At 39.7% G+C, this 19711-nt stretch overlaps 1 protein-coding gene across 1 annotated transcript in view; it reads left to right on the top strand.

Annotated features, from left to right (window-relative positions):
* ddc (dopa decarboxylase) overlaps positions 1-19711 on the top strand; it is an 88019-nt gene that overhangs the window by 51197 nt on the left and 17111 nt on the right. The window contains exons 7-12 of the mRNA XM_059972455.1: positions 2394-2460; positions 3847-3941; positions 7729-7796; positions 8118-8194; positions 9393-9412; positions 17834-17932. Coding sequence (XP_059828438.1) covers positions 2394-2460; positions 3847-3941; positions 7729-7796; positions 8118-8194; positions 9393-9412; positions 17834-17932 — 426 coding nt within the window. The remainder of the gene's footprint in view (positions 1-2393; positions 2461-3846; positions 3942-7728; positions 7797-8117; positions 8195-9392; positions 9413-17833; positions 17933-19711) is intronic.

The raw sequence follows: 19711 nt of genomic DNA, 5'->3' as shown, positions 1-19711 counted from the left end.
AGTGGTGACCGTAAGTCATTTGCACATGCATCAGCCAAACAGGGTTGTGTTAATTGTTTTGCAGTGATTCAGTCAGCTATTGGCTTAAGGAATTAGCACAATTGTAAATAAATTCAGGGAAGCTTGCAATTAGGAAAGACATTTGAACCTTCAGAGGAGTCTTATCAATTACAATGTGCATCCACTATAAATACATATGCGCTACAAAGGAACCATTTGTCAACTCAGAGTATTGAAGTGCAATGTAACTGACCCTATTGAAATTGCATTGAAACTCCTCATGTTACCTTTGATCTTAAGGGTATAAAGTGTGATGCACTTTTGGAGTGTGGGAGGGATTCTATTGAGAGCATCTTCATGAAAATGTCTGCCGTGATGAATAAAGTTGTTCATATCCATAACTCCAGTGTCTTTCCGGTGATTTCAAACAGTGTCAATTACCTGCATTACGTGTCTATGCTGATTTTGTTCATTTACAGTCAATGAAGGAACACAGCAACGTACACTGGATGAATTCTGTGGATAACTATTAGGAACTAATACATAGTTTTATATTACCATTGTAGTATAGGTAGTATTCTGTATTCCATTTAAATATGTAGTTTGTCTTAGTTTGTCGGTAGTTTGTCTTTTTATACCTGTTCAGCTATTTCCATGAAAATTCAGCTAATTGGGGCAGCCACTTAATTGGGCCAGAATGTACCAGTCCTAAAGAGCCCCAGTTAGCTGAAATCCACTGTATTCAAAGGCGCTGCTTCCACCACCCTTTGAGGAAGAGAGTTTCAAAACATCTCAACACTCCACGAGAAGAGTGTTCAAAGTAAATTTATTATCAAAGTTTGTATACATCACCATATACTACCCTGAGATTCATTTTCTTGCAGGCATTCACAATACAGCAAAAAAAATACAATAGAATCAATGAAAAATTATACATAAAGACGAGCAAGCAACCAGTCTGCAAAAGATTACAAACTGTGCAAATACAATAAATAAATATGTACTGAGAATATGAGTTGTAGAGTCCTTGAAAGGGACTCAGAAAATATGTTGAGAGATCAGTTCAGTATTGAAGTGATGAAATGAAATATGCTGGTTCATGAGCCTGATTGTTCCTGAACCTGGTGGTGTGATCCTAGATGGTGGATGCTGCTGTCTCATGGTAACGCTTCTTGTAGATGTACTCAATGGTGGGAATGGCTTTTCCTGTGATGGACTGGGCTGAATCCACCACTTTTTGTCGGCTTTTCCGTTTTTGGGCATTAGTGCCCCCATTCCAGGCAGTGATGCAACCAGTGCATCTAAAGAACTTTATCAAAGTTTTAGATCAGATGCCAAATCTGTGCAAACTTTTACGAAAGTAGTGGTGTTGTTGGGTCTTCTTTGCAATGACATTTATTTGCTGGTCCCAGGAGAGATTCTCTGATATTACAACAATAAGGAATTTAAAATTACACATCTTCTCTGCCTCCAATCTCCAAAAGTCATAGACCCCCAATTTCTTTGTCCTGCAGTCAATAACCAGCTCTTTGCTTTTGTTGACACTGAGTGAGAGGTTGTTGTTGTGCCACTATTTAACTAGATTTCCAATCCACCTCCTATATGCTGATTTGTTACCAACATTTTTGATTAAGCCAACAACAGCATTCTCACTCAACATTTCTGCAGGGCTAGAATGGAGAGACTAATAGGTAGTCAATGGAAAGATTCAGGAGGCATTATATGGTTTGCCGTAAGGTCTGAATGTGATGTCTAGGAGCCTGGGTAATGGCTGCTTCTGCCTTGTGCAAGGTCTGCAGCCCACCCTGTCCAATTTGGAAGTTGTCACCAGCTCTGACCTCAGTGGCGGCCTCAGACACAGCATGCAACACCTGAAGGCAGAAAGTGCAGTTCCATTGCAACACAGGCAGTAGCCAGCCAGCAGACATGTGCCGCAGTGGAAGTTCTGGCATCTGCAATTCAGCCACGTGCTATCAAAACTAAGACTGTGGTCTTCTTGATTCTGGGTTCAATTGCTGCTACCGTGGAAGAGCAATCTGATATGCAACAAATACTAGACAAGTTAACATCCCACCCAGTGAAGTGAGAGTGGTTCTGTGGCATTTGGATTTGCATGTCTTGTCTCTGGAAGAGCATTTGGTTCATAGGGCTCTCAGCAATGACTGATAGGTAGCCAGTTGGCTAGTGCTGCTAACATTAAATTTTCAAAGTGGCTACCTACTCCGAGCCATCCTTTGCACCCATCTGCAACCTCCACAAGAATTTAATTTCAGAAAACACAGTCTACATTATTAGTGTTAAGTTTGGCCTTTCATATTTCTCCTGAAATCTTCCTTTTACTCTGAATGTTCTGGTTGCTAATACATTTTAAATTGTTCCTTTTGTCCCCACAGCTTTGTGCAACACTTGGTACCACTCCCTCCTGTTCATTTGACAACATTATGGAGCTAGGACCAATCTGTAAGAATGTTTTGCTTACTGTATATCCATTAAGTTCAAAACACACGCTAATATTTTAGTATTTTCTTTTATTTCTAGTCCATAATGCATTATTTGCATGTGTATATCCCTGAAAGGTTATCAATGTGCAAGTTTGGACAAGATCATAGTGAAGGCAGGCAGACAGTTTTGTGGAGAAGCACCACCATTCTCAGTGATTCGTGGCATAGTAACTGAGCTTGTCTTTTACATGCTTCGCTTGGAAATGTTGTTTAGAAAGCAGGTTATAGATTTACCAGACTAGTAGCACTTTCTAGGATATGCCAATGACTTTTGCAAACACATGAGATATTAGAAAAAGGAAATAATATTGAATTCTTAGTTAGCCTTGGATCATTGTCACCACTGCCCAGCAAACACATACCTAATCTTCTTTGTGACCAGCTGTACACACAGTCTAAGCTCACACTTGCTGCTGAACAGGTGGCATTTTTCAGGTCTTGATGCCGATGCCGACTTGGGCTGTCCAGGACAGATGGAGTTCAATCTGGAAAAGTGTGATGTGATACAGTTAGGAGTCCAAACTCGAAGCAGAATACAGGATTCATGGTGGGATCCTGGGCAGCGTGGAGGGACAGATGGACCATGGGGTCCACATTCATAGATCCCTCAAAGTTGATAGAGTGGTTAAGAAAGCATATGGTTTGTTGCCCTTCATTTGTCAGAGAATTCAGTTCTAGAGCCACGAGGTATTGTTGCAGCTTTATAAAAGTCTGGTTAGACCACACTTAAGGGTATTGTGTTCAGTTCTGAAAGAAAAATGGAGGGCTATATGGGAGGGAAAAATTAGATCGATCACAGAGTAGGTTAAAGTGTCAGCATAACCTTGTGGATTGAAGGCTCTGTACTGTTCTGTGTTCTGACATCATTAAAATAATCTATTATTTTATTGATTTGCGGAAATTGGCAGCTAGAACTTGATGTGTTTTAACAAGTTAACCATATGTAATTCATTGGTTGTGAAGCCTTGAATTATGCTTATTGCTGCAGAGTTGGCATTTATTCTTTAAACTGTCCCTTGAAAGAAGTGATTTGCTAAGCCTTCTGTGAGGCTGTTACGGAACAACAGATAACAACAGGTATTTCTGGAGTAATCCATGGCCAGACCAGATAAGAGCAGCAGATTTCACTCACTGAAGGACATTATTGAATTGGATGGAGTTTTGTGACTATCTGAAAACTTTACATAATCCATTCTTCCATTCAACAGACACAAGATTTTCTTTTTCATTGCCGTAATTATGTTGTTGCCATGTCTGAATGTTATTGTAAAATATTTATTTCATTTGTTTCACTGTGTAAAGTAGAAAATGCATTTCATTTCTGATTGAAGTTGTCATATTTCAGGTAATTCTGAAAATATCTGGCTGCACATCGATGCAGCTTATGCAGGAAGTGCTTTCATCTGTCCAGAATTCAGACCTCTTTTAAATGGAGTGGAGGTAAGGGCATTAGGGTCTGGTGTACTATTTTGAACTTGTGTTGTATGAGTGTGCTTAGACCAGGGGTGGGCAAACTTTTTGACTTGTGGGCCACAAAGGGTTCTAAAATTTGACAGGGGGGCCGGACCAGGAGCAGATGGACTGAGTGTTTTGGTAATACACCTCATAGGAGAAAATAAAATATCATGGGATATGTAGAAAACATGTGCTTTAATTTCAATTGAAAATGAACAAATGCATTACAACAAAATATCTGTCTTTGAAGTCCCATGGTATTTAGCTATTTATTGAAATGACTTTTAAAACACTGAAAATTAAATGAATAAAATACAGCTTTTTTAATAGTAACAGTTATTATTTTAAAGCACTGAAAATTCTGTTATCCTTCAAGATATTATCATCATCATTCTCCTCCTGACTGTCTTTATTTCAAAAATGGTAGGAGATGCAGGTCTACTTGTCCTGCTCCTTCTTATTTAATTGTCCCTTGTGCCAAAACTCAACAACGACCAGCACAAGGACAGAACAGTGACAGCGCGCCAGTATGCGGAGCGCGTTATTTGATCTGGAGCGCATTTTTTATTTTGAGAACGTACGTGCACCTGCGCACTACTCATGTCCATCACTTAACAGAAATGACATGAAACATGTAAGGCTTATTGAAAAAAATATTTTCAAATGCATTTTTTACATAACACAACGAAGAAACTATTTTTAATTTCAGTGGGAACAGTGTTGTTGGTCTCCCTTTTTAGCCAGCGCATCAAAGTCTGGATTTAGTTTTGTTGTGGCGATTCTCAGGATGGATCTGAGGTGTTGGTCAGTTAACTTGGATCTGTGGCTGGCTTTGTTGATGTTCATGACGCTGAACGCCTGTTCACACAAATAGGTCGAGCCGAACAAAGAGTAAAGCGCAAATGTGGAGTAATACGCTGCACCTCAGCAAAGGTCAATGTATATAGAGTGCGTCATCTATTGGGAAAACGCCAGAATTGCGGGGAAAAAACGTTAACAAGGTTTATTAATATAATTTCATCAAGTTCTGCGGGCCAGATTAAAAAGCTTAACAGGCCGCATATGGCCCCCGGGCCATAGTTTACCCATGCCTGGCTTAGACAAAGGGCCTGACCAGGTTTGACCTGTCAGGTTCAGTTTGTGTTGATCCTGGCTTAGAATGTTATTCATGTCAGGATGATTTGATTACGTTTACTGGCATACGAGTAGTATGTTACCACAGCAATGGCTGGATTAGATCTGGGGAAAAAATTAAGCACTCATGTTTGTGTGGCTTTATAGTGTCCATGCTTGGGATTTGATCAGATTTTAATTTTGTATCCAAGCAAATCCACAATTAGACCTCCAAATCACTCAAAGGTGGCATATGAAGAATGTGAGGTGAATCAGCCAGTCAGCAAAGTGATGATGTGGTATCCATGTGAGTGTGCCCACATTGAATGCCTGGCAGCAGTATACCAACTAGAGAGAACATGACTTTTATAGTGTGCCGTGTGTTAACACTGCTCTCTTTTAACCAAGAGATGCCAAATGCTTCCTCAGCAACAGGAAGGACCTATTCATCAGTGACATTACATGATCATCAGCTACTTAAAGGTTAATTGCTGGTTTTGACTGATTTGGTGCCTTCTGAGCCTGCTGTACATCGCAAATGGCTACCAGGATTTAGATGTCCAGGACTGGAGAGCATCTTGATGACTTTACAAACCATGGCTCCTGGCATGAATGTATTAGTAAACTTCTGCTAAATTGGCAGCGCACTCGGACTTACTGGCCTCTATAAACAGAGATATTTCTGTCTTTTTTTTAATTCTTTTTTACGATTGCAACACACTGCTGGACATTAAAAATTTCAAGCGTTGCAGGTCTACCCATTCAACGTGTGGCAAAGGAGCAGGACTTGATATGGACCGTGTTGCTGCCTGCTAGAGAGAGGCATCATATGTGTTGCACAAAGGTGGCGTGCAGTCTAACCATTTTTCTTGTGATTGCAAGATCCTGTTGGACGTTGGAAAAGTAAAACACTGCAAGTCCGGTTCACTGGTTTGCTGACAAGACTGATGGTGAAAGAGTTGCATGGCCTCAGCTATAGCAAGGACTAAGCCTCATGCCATGGGCTTGCTTGTTGCAGCAGACCAGGAGAGAGAGAGACACTGGAGGTAATGTGGCGTCCATGCTGGGCTGCATCTGGCCCCTCCTGTCAGTGCTGCCCTCTAGTGTTCACTCAGTGGAAGACAAGCTAGATTGCCTGCATGCATGCGTTCATCTGCAGACTGCTAAGAACTGTTTGTTCTTGCCAACAGCACCCATGCATCATTAATTTGCAGGGCATGCCACTCAGGGACTTGGGCTATATATATATTTTTTGTGCGATGACAGTTTACTGCTATCTTATACAGTATGTGCCTTGTGCTGTGTATGACTGACTGTTGGTACTGTGCTTTTTTGCACCTTGGCCCCATAGGAATGCTTAATTGGTTGGCTGTATTGATGGGTATTCATATTGTATATGGTTGAATGATAATTAAACTTGAACTTGAAATCAACATGAAATGAAGAGAAAATATTGTTCTACCTGAATCACAGTTAGGAACAATATCCAAGACATTTACACTTCAAAAAGAATGTTCACATTGAAATCTGCTAGTTCGTATAAGAACAAAGAAGAGCAAAAACTTCAATACTAGGGCTAATAAAGGAAACTACAGTAATAAATTATTATATAGCTGGTTTTTTTTCAAGTTTTTGCTTGGAACCTCTGCTCTTTGCGTACAGGTTGTGTTCAAAATAATCATTTCAAAGAGAAATAATTAGATTTAAATTCTGCTTGCTGGTGAACAATAAGTGGAGAAAGCCTGTCATTTTGTATGGATTGCTGCTGCCGGCTTCACACTCAGCATTTTCAGGCATTACCCATGGAATTCATCACTGCTGATGATAAAATATAGGTGGGTTAGCAGCTTGAGAGCAGGACACCAAGGGGCTGCCAAAGGCTACAGAGAAATGAGGTTTGTGGGCAAGAGGTGGTCAGGTGGAGCATAAAGTAGATTAAAGTGCATTTGAAAAGAATAAAACAGGAAATTCTCAATCCCTGGTACATGAAACTCAAAACATAATTAGGAAAGCTAATGGAATGTTGGCCTTTATTATGTAGGGTACAGAGTGTAAAATTAATAAGTTATGATGCAATTTTACAGGCCATTGTTGAGAACATACCTAGTGCATTGTGAAAAGTTTTTTTTCCATATTTCAAGAATGAGGTACTTACACTGAAGACAGGTTTTGAGTGCAATTGACAGGTTGGCATTGTAAGGATACATCAGGATGCTCTTCATTGACTGCAGCTCTGCATTGAACACTATAGTCTCTTCAAAGGTAATCAATAAACTCCAAGGCCTCGGCCTCAATACCACCTTGTGCAACTGGATCCTCGATTTCCTCACCTGTAAACCCCAGCCAATTCTGGTTAACAAAACTTAAACAATGCTCCTTTCACTTTCCCTTTTCTGGGAAAATGCCAAGAAAACAACAAATCACATCAGCATCTCAGAAACTGCTGGTTTCCTAGAATGTGAATTGTGGATTTAGCTAAGTTAACGATGCAACAAGTTGCAATATTCATATCATTTTGTCAAGGTACAAATGTGCAACATTTCACTTCATGTCAGCTATTTGTGCTTATTGTACAGCTTCCTTCTGGTGCAGTAATGATATTATGTAATAGACCTCCAATCAGTGCATAATTATTTAACTGTTTTCCTTCCTTTCTCAGTTTTCCAATTCTTTCAACTTTAATCCTCACAAGTGGCTTTTGGTGAATTTTGATTGCTCAACTATGTGGTAAGTTATCCACATGATGCTTCAGTTTACAGGTTACATACACTGCTTAGCTTAAAGTTCGCGCTTTAGGAAGATTCTCTTGAGTAGATCTGTTGCATTTACAATTTATTCCAATAATGTTGGCTTGACTTTTTATTTGTTATATTATTATATGTTGTCATTGTGTCCAACATCTTCAGTTGTTTCTTGAATGAACATCTTTTTAAGATCAGAAATGGTTTTATGTGAACACCTTCTTCCATCACTAAATCATATTTATGTTATGAAATTTGAAATGGTTCAAGTAAGCAGATCAAGTCATAAACATGTTGTTATTTTTAGGGTGAGGAAAAGATCAGAAATTATTGAAGCTTTTAAAATGGATCCTCTTTACCTGAAACATGATCATCAGGACTCTGGTATTTTTCCAATTAATTGTTTTTATTAATATTTTGTGATTGTGACAATCTTCATTATTTACCTGGATCCATACCATGACACTAAAATTGTTCAATAGTTGCAGCTCTGGCTTATCTGCAAGTGCCATGGTGTGATTATTCTGCCACAGAATGTCCTGTTTGTAGATAAATTACGGCTAGATGCAGGGTTTTACTGTTTTTAATCATGACAGACAAATAAAGATCAACAATAACTATTAGAAAGGTGAAATCAATATAGGGAGAGTGGAATGTGTGCAGTGGTGAAGAAAATAACTGTCCAGCTTTAACTACACAAAATTAAAGTTTATAGATTAGGATCTCAGGTAATTATGAGTCCTGTATTCCGAACCAGCCCAGCTTGCTGGACACTTTTTTACATGTTAGACGTTCTCTTGTCTTCTCCCCGTAACCTTTCATGCCCCGGCTAATCAAGAACCTTCTACCTTAAGTATACCCAATAGCCCTGCCTCCATACCCGCTTGTGACAACAAATTCCACAGATTCACTGGATAAAGCAATTCCTCCTAATCTCCGTTCTAAATGGGTGTTCCTCTATACTGAGGCTGTGCCCTCTGGTCCTGGACTCTGTCCCCATAGGAAGCATCCTCTCCACATCCACTTTATCTAAAGCTTTCAACATTCAATAGATTTCATTGAGACCCCCCCCCCCCACGATTCTTCTAAATTCCATCGAGTAAAGGCCCAGAACCATCAATCGCTCCTCATATGATAACCATGTGACACATCATCTACTCTAGTTCAATGATGAATTGTCCTTTTCCTTTAGTAACTGACCAGAGCAATGCTCCATATCTAGGTACAAGTACTTGTTCTGGCACAAGTACAGCTGAACATGTCACTGTGGGTTTCCACCTCTTAGCTGAGGCAGTCAAACCAACAAAGGTACCCAGTGCAAGAATTCATCCTGACTGTGAAATCTAGGGGAATCAGGTCTGATCATGAAACTATTGGTTTAAGATACTATGTGAAAAATACTTCTATCTTGAGTTTTAAATCTAAAGAATTTATTTTTCATGATCTGTGCATTCTTCTGTCTGCTCGATGAGAATTATTGATATCTCTTATTAAATTTTTCAACAACTTGAATGTACACTGCATTATATAAATAATATATATTCACCTCATCTTATGGTAACATTTCTCTTTTAACTTCCAGGACTCATCACTGATTATAGGGTGAGTATTCTTAATAGTGCAGTTTTTTACTGCTACAGCTTGTGCTTTCAGTTTTGGCCAGCTTTAGCATTGCAACCTACAGCTAACTTTGCAAGTGATTACATTGGACAGCAAATCTCAGAAATTTCTGAAGTGCTTCTAAAGCGTTGTTTCCTCAGAAATTTCTGTTGTTTATGATAGACAGCTTGAAGCTGAACACAAATATAATTTTCAGAATACTTGTATAACATAGAAATTTGGAGAAACAAGAAATTAACTTATTGAATATGATGTCTTTCATTGCATAACGGTGCTGATGCTTTGCAGTAGATCGACTAAGCTAAAAACGTTTTGCTGATGATTTTTATTTATACTCGGTGTCTGAGGCTTCTCACTTAAGTGTCCAACAATAATTAGCCAGCATTAATGGATTCCAATTGCCCTGGTACATTTTCTCTATGACTGCAATGTCCTGATGAAACATTTCACCATGTTCATCACTGACAGCACCAAGATTTGCAGGGAGTAAGTCTAAATGGGAATACAGAAAATGAATCTTTAGTGATGTGTTGCACTTCATGGTTTTGTACGTTTGAAGCATGTTGTCAACCAGCTGCATGTAGTTTGGTGCTCTGTAGTTGCCAAGAAAATTTTCAACAACATCCTTGAATACCTTCCATGCAATTTTCTCCGGTCCCACTAGAAGTTCTTTGAATTGCTGTCATTGATGACTTGTTTGATTTGTGAACCAGCAAAAATACCTTCCTTAATCTTGGCACCAGTTATTCTGGGAAAAGTCTGTCTCAAATATCGAAATCCTTCACAGAAATTTTTGTGCCTGGTGACAGCAGATTCCATCCTTGCAGTCTTGAACACACTAATTCTGCTTTTGCCTTTGACAGTCTCTGACCATGTCATTTAACTCAGATTGAGTTATTAGATATGGCTCACTTGACAGAAGACTATAAGACATAGAAACAGAATCAGGCCATCTGGCCAATTGAGTCTGTTCTGCCATTCAATCATGTCTGATCTATTTCTCCTCTCAGCCCCAATCTCCTGCCTTCTCCCCACATCCATTCATGCCTTGACCAGTCGAGAATCTATCAACATCTGCTTTAAATACATATACAGTCTTGACCTCCACAGCAGCCAGTGGCAAAGAATTCCATAGATTCACACTTTCTGGCTAAAGAAATTCCTCCTCATCTCTATTATCGCATGGAGCGACCACTCCCCGCTGAACATTGACAGCTCCTCGGTAGAGATCGTAAAGAGCACCAAATTTCTTGGTGTTCACCTGACGGAGAATCTCACCTGATCCCTCAACACCAGCTCCATAGCAAAGAAAGCCCAGCAGTGTCTCTACTTTCTGCGAAGGCTGAGGAAAATCCATCTCCCACTCCCCATCCTCATCACATTCTACAGGGGTTGTATTGAGAGCATCCTGAGCAGTGCATCACTGTTTGGTTCGGAAATAACACCATCTCGGATCGCAAGACTCTGCAGCCGATAGTGAGGTCAGCTGAGAAGATCATCGGGGTCTCTCTTCCTGCCATCACGGACATTTACACTACACACTGCATCCGCAAAGGAAACAGCATTATGAAGGATTCCATGCACCCCTCATACAATCTCTTCTCCCTCCTGCCGTTTGGGAAAAGGCACCAAAGCATTCGGGCTCTCACGACCAGACTATATAACAGTTTCTTCCCCAAAGCTATCAGACTCCTCAATACCCGAAGCCTGGACTGACACCTTGCCCTACTGTCCTGTTTATTATTTATTGTAATGCCTGCACTGTTTTTGTGCACTTTATGCAGCCCAGTGTAGGTCTGTAGTCTAGTGTAGCTTTCTCTGTGTTGTTTTTTATTACGTAGTTCGGTCTAGTTTTTGTACTGTGTCATGTAACACCATGGTCCTGCAAAACATCACCCCATTTTTACTATGTACTGTACCAGCAGTTATGGTCGAAATGACAATAAAAGTTGACTTGACTTGACTTTATTATAAAAGGATGCTCCTCTATTCAGAGGAAGTCCTCTGGTCTTAGATTCTCCCACCGTAAGAAACATCCTCTCCACATCCACTCTATCAAGGCCTTTCACAATTTGATAGGGTTCAATGAAAACATCTTTCATTCTTCTGAATTCCAGTGAATACAGGACCAGAACCATCAATCACTCTTCGTATGACAAGCTGTTCAAACCTAGAATCATTTTCAAGAATTCCTTTGAACCCTCTCCAGTTTCAGCACATCCTTTCTAAGGGGCCCAGACATGCTCATAATACTCTAAGTGAGGTCTCACCAGTGCTTTATAAAGTCTCAACATTACATCCTCACTTTTATATTCTAGTCCTCTTGAAATGAATGCTAACATCACATTTGCCTTCCTCACCTTCAAATTAACCTCTAGGGAATCCTGCACAAGGACCGGCAAGTCCCTTTGCACCTCAGTATTTTTTGTATTTTCTCTCCATTTAGAAAATGGTCAACCCTTTCATTTCTTCTACCAAAATGCATGACCATACACTTACCAACACTGTATTCCATCTGTCACTTCTTTGCCCATTCTCTTAATCTGTCTAAGTACTTCTGTAGCCTCTTTGTTCCTCAAAGCTACATGCCCTTCCACCTATCTACATATCATCTGCAAACTTTGCAAAAAATCCATCAATTCCATCATCCAAATCATTGACATATCACATAAGAAGAATCAGTCCCGACAAATACCCCTGTGGAACACCACTAGTCTCCGGCAGCTAATCAGAAAAGGCTCCCTTTATTCCCACTCCTTACCTCCTACCAGTCAGCCACTGATTTTTCCATGCTAAAATCTTCCCAATAACACCACGGCAAGCAGCGTCATGTGTGGCACCTTGTCAAAGGCCTTCTGTAAATCTAAATACACAGCATCAACCTTTGTATATTAAAGGTTTCCTTAGTCTATTGTGCTTAATATTTCATCAAAGAATTCCAACAGATTTGTCAGGCAAGATTTTCTCTTGAGGAAACCATGCTGACTATGGCCTATTTTATCATGTGCCTCCAAGAACCCTGAAGCAACATTCTCAACAATCGACTCCCAACATTTTCCCAACCACTTAAGTCAGGCAAATGGCCTATAATTTTCTTTTATCTGTTTCTCTACCTTCTTGAAGAATGGAATGACATTTGCAATTTTCCATTCCTAAATAGGCATTGAATCTTTGGACGCTACCTCACTGTTTTAAATATACAGTATTTCTGTTTCTGCACATTTTTTTATTCTATTCAATATATGTAATTGATTTACTTGTTTATTTATTAATTTTGATTTTATTTATTGTTTTTTCTTCTCTGCTAGTTTGCTAGATTATATGTTGCATTGAATGCTGCTGCTAAGTTAACAAATTTCATGTCACATGCCAGAGATAATAAACCTGATTCTGAAGAAGAAGGACTTCTCTGATGTTCTAGAAAGGAAAGCATTATCCTGGGAACAGATGTGGTGGAGATGAAGGAACTGAGAAAAGGGAATAGCATTTTTACAGGAGATTGGGTGGGAAGAGGTATAGTCAGGACAGCTGAGGGAATTGGTAGGTGTACAAAAGATGTTGGTAGACAGTTTGTCTCCAGAGATCGAGAAAGGAGAGAGCTATCAGAAATGGAGTAAGTGAATGAAGGGCAGGGCTGAAGTTGATGAAATTGATGAGCTCAGCATGGCTGCATGAAGCAGCACCAATGCAGTTGTCAGTGTGGTGCAGGAACTGTTGGGGAGCATTACCAGTGAAGGCTTGGAACTTGGAAAGCTTTTCCACATAGCCAACATAAAAGCAGGCAAAGCTGGGGCCCAGGAGGCCCTTGAATTTGGAGAAAGTGGGAAGAGATAAAGGAGAAGTTGTTGAGGGTAAAGACTAGTTCTGCCAGACAGAGGAGGGTGGTGAAGGAGGGGAGCTGGTTGGGTCTTTTGATGTGAAACAAGTGGAGAGCTTTAAGGCTGTCTTGATGGAAGATAGACGTGTATAGAGATTGGGCATCCCTGGTGAAAATGAAGCGGTCAGGGCCTGGGAATTGAAAGTTACTGAGGTGGAGGAGGTCATGTCCAGGGAATTGAAAGTTTTTGAGATGATCAGGACCAGGAATTTGGATGTTTTTAAAGAAACTTGCTTTTTTCTTACTCTTTTAGTTCCATCTCCAAGCTAGCATTAATTGTAAATACTAACATGAATCTTGACACTGTATTGTCTCAAACCTGTGAACAATTAGGAGCTATACGATCAAACCAAGTCACTTTCAGTAACCACGCACTCTCACCGGATAACTTTTAAAGCAAAGCTTATTGCGTTACCACCCTTGGCTCCCAGGCCACATGTCCAGTACACCCCTCTGCCTTCCCAGTGAGTACATAAAAACTCTAAAGGATTCTGATGTACAATGCACAATGAATGAAAATAGGATCTGCAAATTCAAAACAATGATAAATAATTGTAAAATGTATTCAAATCTATTTAAAGCAATAGATAAAATAATTTATTTAATTACAACAAAAACAATGAAAAAGGATCTCGAGCTTACCTGGAATATATATGATAAATAAACCTTTCTCAGGCTTCCAGTGTAGATTTTATCTGAAGTTTCGATGAATCAGAATCAGGTTTACTATCACCAGCATGTGACGTGAAATTTGTTAACTTAACAGCAGCAGCTCAATACAATGCATAATCTGGCAGAAAAAAATACTAATAATAAATAAAATAAAAATAATAATAAACAAGTAAATTAATTACTTATATTGAATAGATTTGTTAAAAATGTGCAAAAACAGAGATATTGTATATACTATATATTTTTTTAAAAAGTAAGGTAGTGTCCAAAGGTTCAACGTCCATTTAGGAATTGGATGGCAGAGGGGAAGAAGCTGTTCCTGAATCGCTGAGTGTGTGTCGTCAGGCTTCTGTACCTCCTTCCTGATGGTAACAGTGAGAAAAGAGCATGCCCGGGGTGCTGGAGGTCCTTAATAATGGACGATGCCTTGCTGAGACAATTGGAAATTGGAAAAGGTCACAATGGGCAGTGTTGCTCTTAAACAGGGTTAATTTGGACAGAAATATGCAGACAACTGATTTGACTTCAATAAGATTCACCTAATTTCCTTGCAATTGAAAAATGATTTCATTAAACTTTGCAAATAATTTTGATAAATAAGCAATGTCATGCCTAATATTCTATGAAGCATTCGCGTCTTCAAACTATTTTATCACAGTTTCAAAAAGCACATAAAGCATTTCAGGCAGTTTCTTTTTGAGAGCCATCTGAACTGTTCATAATTCTCAATAAAAAGTTCTCAAAATAGTTGAGAATTGAGAGCATGGGGCTTGACTTCACTTACCACTGTGACAGCAGTAGTTAATGATTTCTACAGCTGATCACAGAAGTTTTTTTACAAGAAGATGTTGTATATGAATTACACAGTGCGTGGTAAATATGTTAGGTACAGACTTTTTCAAGAAAGCAATAACCCCACAGTGGTGTCCTTTCCTTGATAGTGCCCCAGCTGTTGCACAAGCAAACATGTTGGTGAGCAAAATGTCCTTCTCTTGAAAAATTGCTCAACAACCTGAAATATTGGCTCCTCCCTTTGTATCTGTTTCTAGTTGCTTTGCAAATAACACCTACCTGACTCAAGTGTCAGGACAATAGGCCACAGGTAAAATGGAAGACAAAAGGTTTATACAGACTTAGAGATTTAAGGAATAACAGAAGTACAGATTGTTATGAACAATTGTATTGTATTAAGTTTTTCAAAGATCACTGGCAAGATAGCCTTTATTTCCCATCCTTAAAAATCATTGAAAAGTAATGGTCAGCTACTTTCTTGAACTGCTATAATCCTGGTAAAGGTACTTCTACAATGGCATTGGGTAGGCAGTTATCTGAATCCTTTATTAAATAATATTGATAGATTTCCAAGTCAAGATGATGTTTGTCCTGGAAAGGAACATAGTGACATTTGAATTCCATAGTAGTGGGTAAGCACCTCTAGTCTGTAGCATCTTTAATGTTAACAGCTGATGTTCAGGGACCTTCCACTACAATTGTTATGCATAGTTATGAAGAGAGTTACATTTAGTAACAATTACAGTGTAAGCTCTAGGAGAAGTAGTTCACCTATATTATCAAGACCTCTTGTAGATACTTTGGATTTGGAATTAGAATTAGTTTATTACTGTCACATGCACTAAAATACAGTGAAAAACCTGTCTTGCATACTGTGCATACAGATCAAATCATTACACCGTGCATTGAGGTACAACAAGAAAAAACAGTAACAATGCAGAATAAAGTGTAACAGCTACAGAGAATGGCATTGCAGGTAAACAAGATCATAATAATGTAGACTGTGAGGTCAAGAGCCCACCTTATCATATGGAATTTAGTAGTCTTATAACAGTGGGATAGTTGATCCAGTCCTTGACCCTGGTGCTACATGCTTTCAGGTTTTTGTATCTTCTTCCGAATGAAAGAGGAGAGAAGAGAGAGTGGCCAGGGTGGGGATAATCTTTGATTACACTGATTGCTTTACTGAGGTAGTGAAAAGTATAAACAATGTTCATAGAGAGGAGACTGGTTTCCGTGTTGTGCTGAGCTGTGTTCACAACTCTCTGGAGTTTTTTATGGTCACATGTGGAGCAGTTGCCATTCCAAGCTGTTATGCCTCTGGATAGGATACTTTTAATAGTGCATTGATAGCAGTTGGTAAGGATCAACAGGACATATCAAATTTTTACAGCCTCCTTGAGGAAGTAGAAGTAGTGGTGAGTGTTCTTGGCTGTGGCATGAATGTAGTTGGACTGAGGCAGGCTATTAGTGATGTCCTTTCCTAGGAACCTGAGTCACTCAGTCCTCTCAAATCAACACCATTGATGAAGACAGTAATTGTGGGAAGAATCTATGAATCCTTCTCTTGCTATTGATTCAAGATTTAAGATTGTTTAACGTCATACCCTGTACCCTGTACCTAAGGAAAGCAAAATGATTGTTACTTCAAATCTGATGCAGCACAAAAAAACATAAAATAAAAACACAATAATAATAACAATTTAAAAAAACAAATAAATATAAATAGATAAAATAACTTATATACATAGATTGACGGTATGTTCGTAAAGTGATGCTAGACACAGTAGTGTCTGCACATAAAGTGACTGTCAAGAAATAAAGTAATGGTGATTGGGGGTGTGGATGGGCGGGTTAGTGGGTGGAGGTGTTGATTAGCCTTACTGCTTGGGGAAAGTAACTGATTTTGAGTCTGGTAGTCTTGGTGTGGATTCTACATAGCTTTCTCCCTATTGGGAGTGGGACAAACAGCCCATATGCAAAGTTCGTGGGATCTTTCGTTATGTTACTAACCCTTTCCCAGTACCTTCCTGTGATGCATTGGATGGTTTTGACTACCCATTGTTTAGCCTTCTTGTCTGCCATTGTGCAGTTTCCATAGCAGGCAATGATGCAGCTTGTTAGGATGCTCTCCACTGTGCATCTGTAGAATGTCGTGAGTGAGGATGTGTATAGTCCAGGTCGCTTCAGCCTCCATAGAAAGAAGTGGCATTGGTGAGATTTCCTGACTGTGTGGTATGTGTTCTGAGACACAAAGCTTACCAACATCTCTGTGTGTGATGTGCACTCTCAGAGTTTGAAACTGTTTGCAGTTTGCACTGCAGTGTTGCTGTTGTAAGAGAGGGTGTGAGTGGCTTGAGATGTCCTAAAGTCAATAACTATCTGTTTTGTCTCGTTGACATTAAGGAAGAGGTTATTTGCCTGACATCAGGCCTCAAGCTTTTCCACCTCCTCTCTGTAGGCCGTCTCATCGTTAGTGATGACTGCCACCACTGTTGTCATCGGCGAACTTGACAAGGTGTTTGATTGATAAATGAATTGACAGAAAGTGAAGTTGGTTCAAAAGCTGTACTGCCCCTGCAGGTTTCTTACATTTACATGGCTCAACATTTCTTTTCCATTTAATCACACTGGAAGTCATGCCAGTTTACATGCTTGTTAATTGCATGTCCTTGCCTCTGTAACTTTCTGTCAAAGTGATGTTATTGATCATTGAGGAAATTTCAGGCTATAAAGGTATAAACTTGAATTGCACCTTCGCTAGCATCAAGAAGGAACAATCAAAGATTTTATGCTGTATTCAAAAGCAACACGAGTGAACCTGCAGATGCTGGAAATAAATAAAAACATGAAATGCTGGCAGAACTCAGCAGGCCAGACAACATCTATGGGAAGAGGTAGTGACGTCGTTTCGGGCCGAAACCCTTCATCAGGAAGGGTTCACTTTATCATTGCTCACTTTATCATTTAAGTCATTACCAAGGCCATGGGGAGTTATAAAACTGATCATGCTATGACATTAAGTATTAAATAATGTTTTAAGTGATAATGTTTACTTTCAGCACTGGCAGATTCCTCTAGGGCGCAGATTCCGTTCTCTGAAATTGTGGTTTGTGTTCAGATTGTATGGAGTAAAAGGACTTCAAGAACATATTCGCAAGGTATGCTACCAGCAGTAACAAATATCGATTCATGTAGAAAGCATTTTAAGGTGGGTTGTTAAATCTGTGTCCTTGAACTACCAGTGTACCATACTGAATCCTTGAATGGAAGACTCTCCAATCCATTTCATTTTATTTATACCTAAGATCACCTCAGCTTTGCAGACATTGCTTATGTATGCACATATTTAGCTGAGCTCCAAGGCATCATTGGCATGATTATGGAGCTGTACAAGATAATGTTACAACTAACAGCTGTAAAACAATGGTCCTCGAAAACGGCTGCTGTTTTACGACACATCCTTGAAAACTAAAGGTCTATACTAGACTCTGAAAGTCATGGCCAGTCTCAGCTCTCTATAAGGAATCACCTCTCAGTGCAGATGAAATCCAATATTAGCTTCATTGTTGATGGAAAGCCTTTAGCAACTCACTAAAAGAGTGAAAACCAGGATCTCAAAATTGGCAATAGCTTCATGTCTATCGGGCGGCAGTGATCCCTGCCTTCCATATACTCCAGAGACATCCACAACTTAGAGAAGTCACTTCAAAGGACTAGGGAGGTACCATTAATTTTGCAATGGCAAAATCCTCCCAATATACTGTATTGGCAGAATAAACAAACCAATACCAGTGTCTCCTCCCAGGCTAACATCCATATAAGACTATAAGACATATAAGCAGAATTAGGCCCATTGAGTCTGCACCATCATTCCATCATGGCTGATTTATTATTCCTTTTCTCCTGGCTTCTCCCTGTGACCTTTGGCACCCTTACTAATCAAGAACCTATCAAACTCCACTTTAAATATGCCCAATGATTTAGCCTCAACAGCCACCTGTGGCAATGAGTTCCATAGATTCGCCATCCTCTAGATCCATCTCATCTCTGTTCTAAAGGTATATCACTCCATTCTGAAGGCTGTGACCTCTGGTCCAAGGCCCCCCCCCCCCACTGTAGGAAACATCGGCTCTATTAAGGCCTCTCAATATTCGATAGGTTTCAATGAGATCCTATCTCTTTCTTCTAAACTCCAGTGAGTATATGCCCAAAGCCATCAAACACACTCCATTCAATAACCCTTTCATTCTTAGAATCATTGTAGTGAACCTCCTCTGCACTCTCTCCAATGCTAGCACATCTTTTCTTAGATAAGGGGCCCAAACCTGCTTGAAATGCTCCATGTGGTCAAACAATGTCTTATAAAGCACCAGCATCACAATCTTGCTTTTATATTCTAGTACTCTCGAAATGAATGCTAACATTGTATTTATGTTCCTTACCACCAACTCAACCTGTAAGTTTTCCCTCATTCCTTTTCCTACCTATGTCATTGGTACCTATGTATCACAACTTCCAGCTGTCCACCTTTCCCGTTTAGAATGCTGTGGATCTCATCTGAAACATCCCTGTCCTTGGCACCTGGGAGGCAACAAACATCCAGGTATCTTGCTCATATCTACAGAATCTCTTGTCTGTTTCTCTAACACAATCAACATACAGTACTACACTCAATCAACTATGTAAGGCAAGGCAGATTATTCTCACATCTAACATCAGGCTCCCAACACATTCTAGTTTGCACTCTGCCATGGCAAGAGCTTACCAGGTGGACAGGACGGCAGATGCTCTCAAAACACAAAAATACAACTGCAGATGCTGTGGATCAAAGAATACGTACACAACTCTGGAAGAACTCAGCAGGCCAGGCAGCATCCAGCGTTGCATACGTGTTCTCAGGTGCTCTCAAAGACTCCTCGAAAACATCCTGTCCATTG

This window comes from Hypanus sabinus, chromosome 6 (genome assembly GCF_030144855.1).
Source record: "Hypanus sabinus isolate sHypSab1 chromosome 6, sHypSab1.hap1, whole genome shotgun sequence".
NCBI classification, from domain to species: Eukaryota; Metazoa; Chordata; class Chondrichthyes; order Myliobatiformes; family Dasyatidae; genus Hypanus; species Hypanus sabinus.
This window is presented reverse-complemented; position numbering and strand designations above follow the sequence as displayed.